The following is a 17047-nucleotide window of genomic DNA, read 5'->3' as shown; positions in this document are numbered from 1 at the left end:
CAGCTTGGGATGTTGTGGTCCCAACATGGTCCCTGAAGCACCTAGTTTAGCTTTTCATCTGGGAACTTCCTCCTAAACATCCCCAGGGGTTACTAGCTACCTGGCCAGCTCTGGGCTCAGGGAGGCAGTTTCCTGGAAAGCCCCCTTCTGGGATCAGCTGGTGTTGGCCTGATTAGCAGGGGGCAGAAACATTACCATGCTAATCCACATCCCCCCAGCGCCCCTTCCTTGATATGGATATGTGCATGTGCTTAGCCACCCGTCTTGATGAGCACAAGCTTCCCCGTGTCAAAAGCCTGACTCTCTCCAAAGAATAATTTCCCTTGTACTTACCTCCCTAAAGTGTAAGAGTTGATTTGAAAAGATACTTACCTCCACCATATGCTATTTTTCTTTAAACAATTTGCATTTCAAAGTGAATATGGCATTTATATCTGAATGAGCATCAGTGTGTTGCCCGAACTGATCTCAAACGAGCGTGAAAAAGATGCCGCTTTTCTATTGAACAAGAGTGTTTTCATCCCCCAAATGGCATCAAAGGCAGACTTCCTCTTTTAAGCTATAGGCTTAGTACATTAAAAATAGCCTGCTCTGATTAAAAAAGAAAAAAAATACATACCCTGAGAAGATGGCTTTCCACAGCGTTCAAGTACACATTCATCAACAGTCATCCTTAAAAATACATTTTCATCACCCTATTCAACGTCTGCCTATCTTCACCAACACTGTAACTTCATCAAAAGTTTACCAGAGCGTTTAACTAAAGGGGGAAAGCCCCCCAAACAATCCTTGCCTTTGCTTTTACTGACTAAATAGGAATGAATCAATTAATTGCTTCAGTTATTAGACAGAGGGAGAGAGAGAGAGGGGGGGGGTCATGAACTTCCAGCATGCCGGGTGAGAACCCTGAAAAGCCCCTAGCAGCACCAAGCCGGACACTGACACAGTAGAATTCTATCTTTAAAAATCAAAAACCCAAACTGTAACTATCAGAACTTAGTGGGAAAGAGTCCATTTCTCTACGGGGCCTTCCCGCTACAAACAGCCAGAGAACATGTCTCAGGTCTAGGCTCTCAAAGCTGACAGGGGGGTCACTACAATCGCCGTGGGACAACAGAGGCTATTCCAACGGTCACACCACTTCAAGCTAGGCCTTCGCCATCTGCTCCGTCCTCTAATTACAAGCCCGAAAAGAATATAATTCACAACACTACCATAAAAAGTGAGCTACAAATGATTTACGCACCCGAAGGAGGGGCTGTTCACTCCAGTATTTGCATTGGAAGGCTGCCCTCCTTTTGGCAACCAGGATTTCAGTCTAAGAGGATTTGTTTTTTTCAAGGACATGTTCGGCATCTTTTCTTGGGGTACAGGAGCCTGGCTCCACATGCTATGTATGGCTGCTGTTTTGTAGATAGGTGTAATTCAACACGATCGTTATTAGACATGATGCTGGGATTATTTTACTGCAGGGTACATAATTTTGTTACTATATTTCCTATATTGTGTTTCTCAGAGAAGGAAAGCCGGTCTAGACCTCAATGCAGTGAAATATACCCAAATACCAAATTCTCGGGATGACCACACTCACAATTTTAAAAGCCTACAACTAGAAAGTTGATTGTTCTCTAAAATCTGCAAGTAGTCATTCCCAGTCTAAGTTCTCTTTAGTTATGATGCCAAAGAAAAATTAACAAAAGTCTACATGATTGCATTTACGTCTTAAAACCAATTTTGCCAGGTGAGTACTGAGAGTTAGGTCTGTCAACACCACAGAAAAAGATACTTTGTTACATATCTTTTACAAAAAAATTATTGTGTGCACATGTGTAAATGAAGGTTACGAGACAACCCATAGATCAGGTCCCCATTCTTACCACGTGTGTCCCAGGAGCTGAACTCAGGTCACCAGCACTGGTGGCAAGTACCTTGACCCGCTGAGCCATCTTGCTGGCTCTGTGTTACCCATCTTTGACAGGAGCTGTTAAAGACTTCCTCTGCAGTCACACAATCACCACTGTATTTTAGATCTGGTTGATTCAATTTGGGCAACTGGGGCTACAGCACTCCCGCTTCTAGGCAGTTCTGGTTCTTTCCTCAGTTTCCCCTGGTTGACAACAATGACTCAAAGGACACTGCAGTTTTGGGCTTTCCTAGGCTAACTCCTCAGAGGGTTAGGACTGGGGTGCATGGTAGATCTCTTTGGTCTATGTTTCAGATAGACTTTCTTAATGACCACTGCCCCAAAGAGGACTGGACAATATTAGAACAACGCAGTCCACATTTTACAAAACTGATAAAGAATATGATAAGGATGGAAAGACCATTCTCATGGTTAATAAAATGATCAGATTGTGCAAAGTACCTTGCAACCAGCCAAGTCTCTGAAGACCTTAGTAGTTAGGAGGTTCATCAACAGTGGGTTTTCCTTTCCTCTAGAGTCTATTTACTGACCTTTTAGTTGAAGTTTAAAAACGGTGGCGCAGCTAATTCTTCAAGATCTAGAGGACCTGTGTGTGCTCCTTGTTCGTCTGCTGACAGAATATCATAATCCCATCTAGTGCCCATGTTTGCTTGGGGGCTGCAGTTGGCTTCAATTCACATGAGCTCACTAATTCACCTGATGACGTCACTGAACATATTGGCCAGTGAGGTACGCAGCACTGGGGACAACTCAAGGACAGGCTCACTATCACGATGCCAGAGGTCTGGTGACCGGCTATGCTAAGGTGGCCCGAGGTGCGGTTTATTAAAGAGGGGTAGAGAAGGGAGAGGAGACAGGGGCAGTAAGGACTTCCTGGCAGTGGGTGACAGTGAATGGGAGAGCATGCGCCGCTAGCACCGGATAGTCTTCTTCGGGATGGAGATAACCCAGCACTGGCGCAGCAGTGCTGAGCATCTCAGAAGGTGAGTTCCCGTCTAAGATTTAGAAATAAATTTAAACATGTGTTCCTAAGGCAAAGTCTTTCCTCCTTTGGTCGCAGCACTCAAAGTTCAGCATTACAAAGCTTTCATTTTGCCAGTTTTCATCTGCTTATAGAGCTCTTGCTGGGAAAACCCTGAGGCTGTTTAAGGAAAACTATCACGAACAGCACTTGGCTCCAACCCATTTCTCATGCAAGTAACATGAGCAAAAGTACACGCAGAGCTGGAACCATTATATGAAAGGGTACTAAAACCTGGACTTTTTGTATAAACGGACATCATACAGTTATGTATTCAGATAATCAGTTTAGAAAACCTCCCAGGGTATTCATACCTGGCCCTTCTTATTTGGCTCAACTTTCAAAGAAATAAATGTTCAGTCTCATTTGCCATGTCTACGTGTTCCTTTTTTTAAATAAATGTTTTTATATGCACAGGTGTTTTGATTGCATATATACACATGACATGTATGTAGTACCTGAATCAGCCAGAAGAGGGTGTCAGAACCCCTGGAACTGGAGTTACAGATGATTGCTGTCATGTGGGGGTGCTGGGAACCAAAACCTGGGTCCTCTGCAATAGTAGTAAGTTTCCTTAACTCCTGCCCCATCTCTCCAGCACCGTTTAAAGTATTCTTTCTCCTTTATATACAACAGGTGTCCAATGCACAAAATATACTTTGCCTTCACAAAACTGTTTTGAGGGGAGTTGACTCTTTTCCCTCCCAGAGAAGAGGCCACAGTGGCCCCGTGGCTTTACCCTCAGAAGTGTTTTTTATACGCCCCCTCTCACCCAGCTCTTGGAGAGTACATCTCACACCTAAACAGAACGACTTCACGGAGCACTAAGCAATACTTGGAGTTAGCATTAGCACAGGAATTAAGGAATTTGTGCTTTTCCCATGGTCTAGCTGTATTTCAGAAAGACAAAACTGTCTGCATGATGGGTCAATACAGAGTAGCCAGCCAAGAGGATGGGAGATGGCGAAATGTCAGGATGACTGTGAGAGGCTCTCCTGTTCCATTGTGGGAGGTAGACAGACTGAAATCTGAACTCCAGCTGGCTTTTTTTTTTTTTTTTTTTTTTTTTTTTTTTAGAAGGCTGCTGGGGCAGCAGCAGAGATCATGGCTTCTGTCTGCCCCAAGCTTGTCTCACTGGCAAGTCCTATGGTTTCACTACAGAAAGTACCAAACCCACACTTTTAAGGTGAAAAAGTGTCTAGAGTTGCTTTTATTTACTTGCAGGCTCACAGGTTACCAGAGAAACGCACAGCTCAGGGCCCACGGCATCCCCAGCACACCTCCCATGGAAATCCCATAGAATCCAGTGGCTTTGTCAGAATTTACACAAAGTAACACTTTACTGATGGCTCAAGTTCCCAGGAGAGGGCTCCCTAAATTGGAAGCATATTCTCATTTCCTTTTGAATTGCACCCCAAATGGTCTTGAGCAGAGAGCATGTCATTCAGGAGAAACTAAAAAAGCCTCTTCCTCAATATTTATCCCTCATTTCTCCCATCACACACACAAAAGTAACCAGAACACGATGAGAGGACAAGCAGCAGTGGCCTTTGCTCCCAAGAGTCAGGTGCTCTGCCTCCCAGTTTCAGATTCCACCAAGGCCTGGAAACTTCAATCTGAGAACCCTCACCAAACACTTATTTTGTTGCCAAAAGTTAATTATTAAATAGACATCACAACTTAGTCTAATAAATCTGGTTCCCAGAAACAGGTATGATAATTCTCTCTCTCTCTCTCTCTTTTTTTTTTTTAAAGTAAAGTAATTCTCACTCATTACCTTTGGGTGACCAGTGTGTGTTCGTCCATGTTTCTGAAGGGTGTTTGGCACAAGTGCCCATTTCTGTATCAGAGGGTAAGAGGACTTTGTTGCAACCAAAGTCCAATGCATGGGGAATTCTGGGTAAGCAAAGAGGGCCAGGAGAGGCCAGGCTGGAGAATCTGGGGCCTGGTGCCATTACACAAACAGACAGGGGACCCGAGGACCCGCGCTGTCCACCCCTACACTGGAGTTATTAAAATGTTTTCAGGACCATTTGAAACTAAACAAAGAAAAACTTTGTCTCTGTGACACAACAACGGATCTCATTTGGACGCTGTGTTATTATTTTTTTTCTTTAATAGCTATTACCACTGTAACAGCAGCTTAGCGACTCCTCGTCTGCAGTGTGAGCAGTTTTGATAAACAGCCTCTGCGGGCCACACAACGGGGATAATGTATCCTTAAGTACCGCCAATGAGCTGCCATTCTGCACAGCCAATTACTTCTGTGCGTCTGTCACTCAAAGGAAAAATGACTGAGCCCATTAGATCAAACCTTTGTCACTGTTCCTAATGCACTCTTAGGCCTCATTAATCTCCGGGAGCAGCAACAGAGCCGCCGGTGCCTCGCCGCCTCCCCCGAACAGGCCCACGTGAAGCCTCTCATGTCTCCCCCAAGTGCGCGCGTTAATCAAGCTCTCCTTATTGCCCTGGTCCCTGTCACGGCGGAGAGCGCTCCCTCTTAAATGCTCTCATTATGACCCATCCTTAGAGCCGGCTAAGTGGAAAAAAAAGAGAGAGCAAGCGAGGGAGGAAGAGGACGGGAGAGAAAGAGGAGAGAGCAAGTCCAATCCCATTAATATTCATGACAATAATTAGTATTCTAGGTCACTGAATATTCATGCTATTAGTTTGGTTTTTTATGGGTTTGCTGGATGTCCTGATTGCTGAAGTGTGGAGAAAACAGCATGGATGAGACTGTAGATGTCAACGGCAGTTCAATACTCAAAACACATTCCCTGTCCACCCTCCCCCACCGTACTCAGAGCATCAGCTCAGCCCTCCTGCGGGCTGGCCTGCCTCCAACTGCTGGGGACCTCAAGTGGGGGAGGCGGAGGAAAGGGGTAAGGGTCTCTCTTGCTGGGGTTGAGGTGCCAACCTGGGTAGGATGAAAAAAAAAAATAATTGCAGAAACCCAACAAAGACACATGCTATGGGGGACAAGAAGATAAGCTGTGGTCCCAGAACAAAGGTGTCAGCAGCCAGAAGTCACAGACAAACTGATGACATGGTGCAGAGCAGGGGAGAGGCCTCCAACAGATATCATGAAAGTCCCAAAGAACATTTCCTGGGCTGCCGCACACTGCCAGGTGGGTAAGGTGTTCAGTGGGACACAAGGATGCAGATATGCCATCTGTCCCCTAGCAAGCATTTGAAATATCATCCATCCATCCCCTCCCCCGGCTTAACTGTTGTCCGGAACCAGAACCAATGACAGGACTCTGGAAGTCAGAGGTCAAGAGCACAGAGGTTAGAGTCGGGACCTGAGGTCTGGGTCAGTTCTGTATCTGATTCCAGAAGCTTCCCTAAGGCTGATACAATTCTGTCATGGCTGTGTACCCAGATTTGCCAAAACATGTCGTGGCTACAAACACATTAAAGAAAATTCACAAAGATACTTCAACTTTTCCTTTGGAAGGATTTTAGGAATTAAATTTGGTGAGACTTTCAAAATGCGGCTTCCAGATAATCCCAGTTACTGTGCCAACCCAGAGACTCTCCCACAAGGTCTTTGCTGAAGAAATAGAAATGAAGCCATGCTGGGCATCCCCAGGGAAGACACCTCAGAAGAAGGAGAGATAAGCTGTGGAAGGGATTCCAGCCAGGTTGGAATAATAATTATTTTTTTTTCTGGATGCTCCCATTTTATCATCTATTTTTACTGGAGCAGGTCCTTACGTAGTTTTTTCAAAAGCCTATCCAGACAGAAGTATTCTATACCTCCGTATGTAGCCAACCAACATCTTTATGACTATTATACTATTGCTAATTCTCTTCTTATTGGCTGGCGGCAATCAGGCTTGCAGTAGGCTTCTGGGGTCAGGATGATTTGTTCTGAGAAGCGAGCACTCACATTGCTCCAGCCGACTGCGCTCTGCATTGCTCTTACAGGTCTACTACCCCGAGGTTCTCTTTGGTCAGGGCTGCTCTCCTATCTCCTACCCAGCATTAGGTTTCTTGTTTGTGTTTGCAAAGTTTTCTCTTCCACCCAACTCAGTGTTTGTCTTTCAAATGGCCCTGCTCAATGGGTATAATTTTCTTCTGCAATATGTTTATCAAAATTGTCTTTAATATGTATACACACACATACATATATACATATACATATTTTTTTTTCTTTTTTTTTTGGAGACAGGGTTTCTCTGTATGGCTTTGGAGCCTGTCCTGGAACTAGCTTTGTAGACCAGGCTGGCCTCAAACTCACAGAGATCCGCCTGCCTCTGCCTCCCGAGTGCTGGGATTAAAGGCGTATGCCACCAACACCCAGGTTTCTACTTGATAATTTTTTAAACTATTTTTTTTTTTTTTTTACATTTACTTATTGTGTGTGAAGGTCAGAGGTCAACTTGTGGAAGTCAGTTCTTCCTTTCCACCATGTGCATCCTACGGATAAAACTCAGGTCAACAGGCTTGATGGCAAGTGTCTTTACCTGCTGTGCTACCACACCAGTCCTATTTACTTATTTGAGATGAGGTTTCCTGTTCTCAAGGTTGCTCTATAGTGAAGGATGACCTTGAACTTCTGATTCTCCTGCCTCTACGTCTCACATGCAGGTGTGCTCCACCGAATCCAGCTTATGTGGTATTGGAGATCAATCTCTGGGCACCTTGTATTAATTAGGCAATTAATACAATCCCAGAAATACGGGAGGGACCCAAGAAACATGAGGTACATTGGGTTCACTAAGGCAGCTACCAGGACAATGTGTTCTTCCTCTTTCCCAGGGCCATGGCAAAAATGGACATTAAGATTGTAACATTTCCAGCATTTTCAATGTGTGATGTGCAGTCAACATTTCCTTAGGGGGTAAAAAACCCTCTAAATTTAAAGTTACAAAACCACAAATGTAAACAATAGACTAGCATTGTAGCTGAGGATATCACAAACACACAAGGAAACAATCTTGTCCAGGTGTGCTGGTGCACAACTTTAGTCCCAGCACTTGGGAGGCAAAGGTAAGAGGACTCTGTGAGTTTGATGCCAGCCTGGTCTACACAGTGAGTTCCAGGACAGCCTGGACTAAACAGAGACACATTGCTCAGACAACCAATCATTCAAACAGCATCCTAACCCTGCCAACAGCAGATGGGCCAGTCTGTTTGCCCCTCGGCACCTAAGGATGGTTGTACTGATCTTAGCCGTGTGCTTATCTCCTGAGTCTTCCATCCCACTGAGGTGGTGGGTTCTGGAGGGATAGCCTTGAACAGTTCCCTTACCCCATCTCCACAGCATTTATCAGGCCTAGGCACATAACAGACCAATCATCCATGGAAGATGAAAGACAATGTGTCTAAGTCAGAAACTGGATGGTAGAAATTAAGTCAGCCCAGAGTAGAGTTAGGCATTGTGCCACTGGAACTTGGTACACAGTCTCAGAGTCATGAAATGTGTCCTGTTGCTTGTCCAAAAAATAAAAATTAGGTGTTTTCTTCTAATGGTACCTCCAAGATCAGGTAACAGAACTCCCCACCCCCAAAAAAAAGATCAGCACAACGAGTCAAAGATTTTGAAGCTGGGGATTTACAAACCCTATAGGAGCTGAATGAAGAAAACCACTGGCCATCCTGAGGGTGTAAAATCAGTCTGAAGAGATCCAAAAAGAGCAATGCAGCCCACCCCCGGCAATGAGAAAGTCTGTCTAGCATGCACAAAGCCCTGGGTTCTACGCCCACTGCTACTACATAAACTAGATGTAGTGGGTGACACATGCCTATGTTTCCAGCACTTGAGAGGCAGAGGCAGGAGGATTGGCAGTTCAAGGCCATGCTCAGCTATGTTCTGAGTTCCAGGCTAGTCTAGACTACATGAGACCCTGTCTCAAAAGAAAGAAAGAAATGAATGAATAAATAGATGCCAATCATGATGGGATTATTTGGTGGTGTATGGGAGGTGTTTCAGTTGTCATGAAGTTTATGTGAAAAATAACAGAAACAAATAACAACAGATTGGAAGAAGCTGGAGGTAAAGGCAGGATGCTCAGGTGTTACACTGCTACTCAGAACCAAATCCTGACCTAACACAATGAGGTGGAACTGTAGCAGAACATCCCGCAGGGAACAGTGCATGGAACTGATCGGAACACCCAGCAATCATTTCGTTATATGATTTAGCTGTACACAGAGGAGACACATTCAACAGGAAAGACAGGTGGCTGTTTGAATAGGTGATTTGCTTGTATTTCCTATCACATATAATGCATCTGAACAAATCAAAGGTGGATTAGAAGTTAATGATATTTTTTAAAGGGAGAGGATTTAATAAAACAACAAAACTTAGAAATAAATGTTTATCAGCTGTGAACAGATTCCAGACCACTAAAGAGTCTTTGAACAGCTTAATGTAGAAATCACAGATATGTGAGTCACAATTTGAACACATAGAAAAAAAAAACTATATAAGTAAATAAACCACAAAGCAAAAGTAAACTATTGTATTTTAAATGTTGCACATATTTTAAAATACTAATATCCTCAATATATAAAGAGCTTTTCCATATCAACAAGAAAAAGGACCTACTAAAATGCATGCAAACAACACATGTAAAGTAACTACTACAGGAGATATACGCAGGCAATAAGCCCATGCGGTGTTCAGATTCACAACTGATGGGAGAGACTAAACGCACACAGCATGGGGTGTTTTCACCCTGTTCATTCTGGAAATGGCAGTTAAAAGCAGCACCACGTGGGTATTTTACAGAAAACATTTCTAGAGGTTATTTTGGAAATATACACTAAGAAGCTGACAGAGGGCTCACCAGCTGAGCCACATACACATGCTATTGGCTGCCGAAGAGCAGGTTGAGTGCAGGGGCTCAGGTGGGTACACACCCCAGGTAAGCAGACCGACAGTTAACACCAGAGGAGGAAAACCAAATCACAAAGGAATCTCCAAGGGAACCAGACACCCCAGCTACCAGAGCCTCCCAAACACCCACACAGCAGAATCCAAGAGCCAGGAGAGTCCCCAATTATCATGTTCAATTATTTGGTAAATAGCTACAAATAACTATTTTTAGCTTAAGTCCATCACACCAAAAGAGCATCAGCCCAGTCGCTCATGCTGCCACTCCTCACCCTAGTTTATACGATAACGGCTTCACACACAGGGAACTCAACTTTCAGAGAATAATTTAGAATATAAGAACTCAACCCAGCAAATGCGTTGATTTCCTGAGCAAAAAGCAACGTGTCATTTTAGATTAATGTCCAGGTGTAAGGTGCCAGTAAGAATTAAAGTTTCATGACGTTTTGGTGACAGAGCTGTCTCTTACAGTTCTGGACCCATAGTCTGGCTTTAGGACCCAAGGACTAGACTGGCAAACACCTGGGGGTGTGTTCTACAGGTCTTAGCAACTCTTCCTGGAAGCAGACAATGACATCATCTGACCGCCTACTGAGGGGGCCACACTGCCCAAGTATGACTGTGACCCTGAGACACCATGACTAATGTCACACCCCTACTTCCCTGTTCCAACTACAGAGCACAGAAAACCAACCAGGTGCCCTCACAGATTAATGGAGTAGAATGTTGTCAAGATCCCTTGCTAGAAACCTAAGGGTAGTGATCATGCCAACAGGTCTGACTCATCCCTCAGAGCCCAGTCTGCTCAACAGCAAGGCATTTTCTATGAATGAATGCGAGGTGAGAACACATAGCTCCAGGCTTTGGGGAGACCCAGTGAGCCGCCTGGTGCATGTGACCTTTGGTATTCCCACTTGGAGAGGAACATTTTGAGCTCCTTAGGACTAAGGTCACGCAGCACCCAAGAACTCAAGTCTCAAGACTCAAAGGTCCCAAATCTTAATTTTATTCACTGTTTCTTGCACTCACCATTAGTGTGTCCCTATGTAGGTTTCCAGCAGGTTCCTTTCTTCCACTACCTGGACCACTTCCATCTGCCCTAAGCCCCGCCCCTTCTTCCTGTCAGAGATCTTAGCCTTTCCACGGCTGCTATCTTGGACTTCCTGTATTCCTCCCCAACCAGCGAGTCTCTAGAACAACTGCTAGGCGTCTGTGTCCCTGGGTTCAGGAGTGTGGGGACACCAGAGTTAGTAAATGACTTCAGTCTGCCACTTAATGTATACGGAGTGCCAGTCATAAAGGACAAATACCTGCAACTTTTGTCAATTTAAAAATAACTTTCAAAATAGTACAGTCCCTTAACATTTATCCAGTGGGTGCTTTGGGAAACTCCACATAAAGGTTTGCTAGAAGGGGACATAGGCAAATGCTTGCTGCCACGAATTCAGTGGTAGGCAGATATTGTGTGACAAGTTAGCTGGCAGGTGACTGCCATGTACAGAGATTCTGGAGGTTAGCGATTCCAAAGCCACAGTGCCCATAATGTTTAGAACAAAACTGGCTGATGATAAAATCTCATGACTAAATGAAGAGGTGATGTTACATAATAAACTGTGGAGACTAACTTTCTCCTCCCTTTAGAGTTTTTCTTCTCGGGCACCATTATCCTTCCTTCCCACCTGATGCGAAAATGACACCTTCGTCCTGAGAGTGAGCGAACAGGTCAGAGAAGGCGTCACTTCACCTCTCTGGAAGGTGCCAATTTTTAGTTTGATTACTAACTGCCTGCAAGGGTGCTGCTGTTGCCTTTCTCTTCTGTTTGTAGGTAGGCAGCATGGTAAAGACTTGGCTGATTGATTTGCCCAACACCACAAGATACCAAAAGGCAGTGTCTGGGGGATTCAGACTCTCTTGTGTCATTCCACCCTCACCAACCAGTGCCATTCACAGCCCTGTGGAGTTTACCACACCGTCTTTAAAAATCATCCAGCATCTCAGAAGTGAGAGAACATCATTCCAAGAAGCCGACATGCATGCTAACATCTCCCACAGAGCCAACCTGAGAAGACTGGACCCAGTGGGAGAAGGGGCTTTTTGTTATCGGAAACAAGGGACCTTCCTGAGGAGCTTCCACGCGCTGACGGAGATGACTCCAGCTCTTTACCTGGCTTCTCAGAGACGCAATCTCATGAAGCCGCAAAGTGCTGTCAATCACCTACAGAGATGTTTTGGAGGCAAAACAATCATAATGCCAGATGCTGTGACTGCTTGGAGGCTGAGAATTTCCAAACACACCAAATTCTTGCAAAACAAGGCTTTCTCTGGTCATAAATGAAAAAACAAACACACGAGAATACAGAACACAGGTGCGTAAAGGAATGAGAGCTGCTAGTGAACACAGCACCTGACAGCTCAGTTACGTACAGGTCTGTGCAGAGCCCAGAGCTTTTTCCAGGACCATGGGTGTAGTTACCAGGCATCCTACCTTTATAACCCATTTCTCCACCACTGGACAACTTTACCTAGCTGATCCACAAACGAAACGGCGGCTCTCAACACCAAGACATAGCTGTAGCTTGCCTGCGGCCATTCACAGAACAAATGCGTAGAGCAAACAGCCTGAGGGATGCGGTTTCGAGCCTGCCCGAGGCTACACCATCTACCTGCTGCGGTACTTCCCTCCTCCGGTGCACCTGAGGAGTGAGCTTACCTGAATTTGGTGAGATGTGTAAACTGCTCATGTCCTTGGACAGGCCATTGGTTTTGGGGCTGGAGATGGGTGCACAGGCCGACGTGGCCCGGGGTGGCCTCTTCCCCGGCACTTTGACAGTGGTTCTCAGGAGGTCAATCTCTTTGCCGTGGACATTCTGCATGTAATCCTGTGTGAATGTTAAACACCCAAGAGAGATTAAAGAGAGGATAGGCTACAGTGTGGGACACAAGCCTATCGATGTCATGAGCTGTAACCCCGAGACTGCCATTTTCATCCGCAGGATGAGGGTAGTATCATTCGCATTTAAACTCAAGCTCAGCATCTGTGTCCTGGCCTAACCTAGGCCTGGGAATGTGGAAGACAAATTATCAGCACAAAATCCTAGCTCTCTGAACTCTTGCTTTCTCGATGCAGTTTAAGAGCCCGGGCTTGTGCTGTGACTTCTGAGTAATAACCGATGGGGATGGGAGGAAAACTCAAGAGAGCAGTGTGTCCAGAGTTTAAGGGTGTAACTAAGGTGTGCTGGCTAATTTCATGTCAACTTGACACAAGCTAGACTCATCTGAAAGAGGGAACCTCAACTGAGAAAATGCTTCCATTAGATGCTCAATTAGTGATCAGTGGGGGGGGGGGGAGGGGCTCAGTCCATTGTAGATGGCTCCATCCCTGGACTGGTAGTTCTGAGTTCTGTAAGAGATCAGGCTGAGCAAGCCATGGAGAGCAAGCCAGTAAGCAGCACCCTTCCATGGCCTCTGCATCAATTCCTGCCTCCAGGTTCTTGTCCTGTTTGAGACTCTGTCCCGACTTCCTTCAGTGAAGGACAGTGATATGACAAGTGTAAGCCAAACAAACCCTTTCCTCCCCAACTTACTTGTGGTCATGGTGTTTTATCACAGCAACAGAAACCCTACCTAAGACATAGGGACTGGAGGTATTTGAGGGACTAGCAGCAAGGCATTAGCAACAACAACAACACATTTATAAGTGGACACTAAGAAAAAATGCTCATGTTCTCCTTTCGCTTCAGAAGCAACGCTCATAAATCTCACCAACATTACTGCTTCATTGTGAGCTGGAGAAGGATGACAGCAACAAACATGCCAGACTGCATGGGAAAGGCCTACGAGTTCTCAACCCTACACAAAGAACTGCAGGCACCTGGGAAAAAGCTGGCAGCAGGAGGGGGCGGCCTTCTCCAGGGAAGAGCACACCAAAACATACATCCAAGTAACATGATATGGACTTAAAAGGTTTTCCTTGGGAAATTTATGTATGTAAATGCATATATGCATGCAAAAGCAACTGATTTAAAAAGAGGCCATGACATTGAAGGAGAGAGGGGAAGGCTAAAAGGGAGGGTTTGGAGTGAGGGAAGGGAAAGCGAAACGTTATCATTAAAAACCATCTCAAGAGTAAACAAACATATGCATGCCGGGGCTTCCATCTGAAAAGTCCCCACAGGCTCACGTGTTTGAACAATTGGCCTCTGGCTGGAGGTGTCATTTGGGAAGGTTGTGGGGCATTTAGGAAGTGAAGACTTGTGGGAGGAAGTGAGTCACCAAGGACTGGCTTTAAGGCTGAATAGCCTGGCCTCACTTCCTGTTCACTCTGTTTCCTGAGTACAGACACAATGTGACTGGTACCCTCCTGCTCCTGCCACCAAGCTTCCCTGCTCTGATGACTGTATCCCATTGGAACTGTGAGCCGAAGAAGAAATCCCATCCATCCAAAGTGCTTCTTTTCTGGCCTTTGGCCACACTTAGAAAGGAAACAAAGTAAAGCAAATCAAGAACCTAGACACAGATCCACCAGACCTTTGGCCCTTGTGTCAGAAGCCAGCAACTCTCAGAGGATAGCCTGGGCTGAGTCGCTTAACCAACTCATCATACACTGGAACAAACACAATACCTGTGAACAGCCAAAAGGAAGGGTTGCAGGCGAAGAGTTCAGGTAAGCATTCTTGAAAAGTACCATGTGCCAAAAGCCTAGCTGTTGGGCTGTGGTGCTTTTTGGGAGGTGCTGACACTTTAAGAGATGAGATCTGGTCAGGGGAGTTATGTCACTAGAGGTGAGCTCTTGAAAGGGACATCGGGAGGCTAGTCTGTCTTCATTCCCCTGCCCTCCCCTTCCTGATTCTGGCTGCTGTGAGATGAGCAGGAGTCCCTGGTCACCATGGGCTGCTACAGGCTCAAAGCAACAGGGTGAAGTAATTGTGGACAACAGTCTCTGAAGCTACAAGCCAAAATAAAACCTTCTACCACAGAAGTTGACTATCTGAGGAATATTCTGTCACAGTGATTAAAAGCCAAGGAGTACAACAACTGGGCCAGGCTGTGGGGGCTGCTGGGAACATGGCCCTCCTCCATCATCTTCATCCTCATTATCATCACTACCACCACCATCATCTTCTCAATGAGGCCACTTGTTTATAGACACAGCATTTTACATATCCGGGATATGTTATCCTATCACATATTAGAGGATACATCCTGAATTACTCTTAGATAATGTTTTGAGTATTTTAACAGGAAGCAGGACTAGGAAGGAAGCAGACATAGGCTTCTGGGTAGACCCAGAAATTTGTGTTTGTTCTTAGTAATTAAATTCAGGTTGGGGTAATGTTAGGAGAAGTGAACATCTAACATTTTTGCTGAAGGGTCCAGCGAGCTGGAAAGGGGAGCTGGCTGTTTCAAGCACCTAAGTGTTCAGAGAACAGATGCAGAGAGACAACCCACACAAGCAAAACGGGAGGGTCAGGGACCACAGTCTGCTGGGGAACAGCAGGGCAATGCATACTGACGGAGCTGTGTGGGCACAGTGAGTAGCATGAAAGTCATGAGAAATCTCCCAGGCCATCTAATTTAATTACAAAAGTGGCCAGCAGACTGAGTACTGGGAAGACACCTGTGATGGTTAGCCTTCATTGTCACCTTGGTTATGCTGAGAAGTGTCTAGGACAGGATGAACTGAACCTCAAGGTATGCTGTCAGGAAGTTTTGGAGGCTTAGCTGAGGTGGGAGTGCCATTGACATGGGTAGCATTATGCCACATGGATAAAGCCATTGCAGGATTTACTCTGGTTCCTGGCCACCACGAAATGAGCTGTATTTTCCAGGCACCATCCCCACAATGGAAAGATGGAGGTCAAAGATGGAGGGAGTTATCCTCATCAAGTCAGTCTGAAGGATAATGTGGACCCGGATGGGAGAAGCTTGGCCCTCAGGACAGCAAACGAATGTCCATCAGGTCAGAAAGAGACTTCAGCTAGGGCAAGTTATTAGAAAAAAAGGTTGCTCTCATCTCTAATGCCTGCCATTAACACCCACCCAGATGCAAGCTCAAGTTTCCAAACAGAGTTATGCTTGCAAACAATGAATTCCTTCTTGCACATTTACTCCTTTAAAATACCAACTTGCTGTAACTTTCTCTTTTAATGCCGATTCTTAACAAATTAAAATACAATAACAGGAGTATAATTGAGCATTTATTGCTTATGAGTTCTAAAATGAGGCTAATCAGAGAGTGACTAAGCCCCAGCGTGGGCTCTTTTAATAGGCATGTTTTAACATACAATAACCAGGATATTTTACTTAAAATTATTGTAGAAATGTAGAGTCTGCTTTCTGGATCTGAACACACCAAGGGAAGACATTTATCTTGAGCCCAGCATGGGCTGGCCGATCTGTTTTCTCGCCTGTGTTAGGCACTGCAAGCTTCAGATTTGGCTGGAAGAAACTTGAGCATTGGAGGGCTGGGAAGGTGGCTCAATTGGTGACATGCTTGCTGGGTCTGAGTTTGAGCTACAGCATGGCTGCCTCTGATCTCATTGCTGGGAAGGTAGGGACAGGAGCACCTTTGGGCTAGCTGTCCAGCCACTCTAGCAGTGTTCCAGGTGGGGAAAAACCCAAGACAGGGCTGGAGAGGGTCAGTGGTTAAGAGCACTGGCTGCTCTTCCAGAGGACCCGGGCTTAATTCCCAACATCCACATGGCAGCTCACAACTGTCTGTGACTCCAGTTCCAGGAGATCTGACATCATCACACAGAATATATACTGGCAAAACACCAGTGCACATAAAATAAATGGATAAATACAAAAGAGGCACACACTCAACACTGGACTGATAGCATCTGCAGGGTTGTTTTCCCAGGCACGCGCGCACACACACACACACACACACACACACACACACACACACACACACACACACACGAATGTACGCACGCACCAACCAACAGACATGCACTTGGCAATTCCTGTGTTTCCATTCTGCCTAGTTTCTTCTCCCAAGAGAAAAACTGCCCCAAGTTTGATCATGCTTCTGCAAGAATAGGGCCTTTTCATCTCTCCCCAGCTTGGTACTTGAGGAATTAAAGCTGCAACCACTAAACAATGTGCCATCTTCAGAAGCAGGCAGGATAGTGCAGACCCTGGGTGAGCATGAGGTAGGGACCTCGCTGGGTAAAATAAAGACAGAAAGCTTATTTTGATATGCAAATACTACTCAGCTACCCTTTTCCATGTTAGCTGCAGAAAATGCTGATCG

At 45.4% G+C, this 17047-nt stretch overlaps 1 protein-coding gene across 7 annotated transcripts in view; it reads right to left on the bottom strand.

Annotated features, from left to right (window-relative positions):
• Nucleotides 1-17047, bottom strand: part of Agap1 (ArfGAP with GTPase domain, ankyrin repeat and PH domain 1) — a 436703-nt gene that overhangs the window by 139463 nt on the left and 280193 nt on the right. For all 7 annotated transcript variants that reach the window (XM_051190767.1, XM_051190761.1, XM_051190762.1 and 4 more), the window contains exon 11: nt 12500-12668. In XM_051190767.1, coding sequence (XP_051046724.1) covers nt 12500-12668 — 169 coding nt within the window. The remainder of the gene's footprint in view (nt 1-12499; nt 12669-17047) is intronic.

The sequence above is a fragment of the Phodopus roborovskii genome, unplaced genomic scaffold (assembly GCF_943737965.1).
Source record: "Phodopus roborovskii unplaced genomic scaffold, PHOROB, whole genome shotgun sequence".
In the NCBI taxonomy this organism is placed as follows: Eukaryota; Metazoa; Chordata; class Mammalia; order Rodentia; family Cricetidae; genus Phodopus; species Phodopus roborovskii.
Note: the sequence above shows the minus strand (reverse complement) of the source record. Positions and strands in the feature narration are given on the sequence as shown.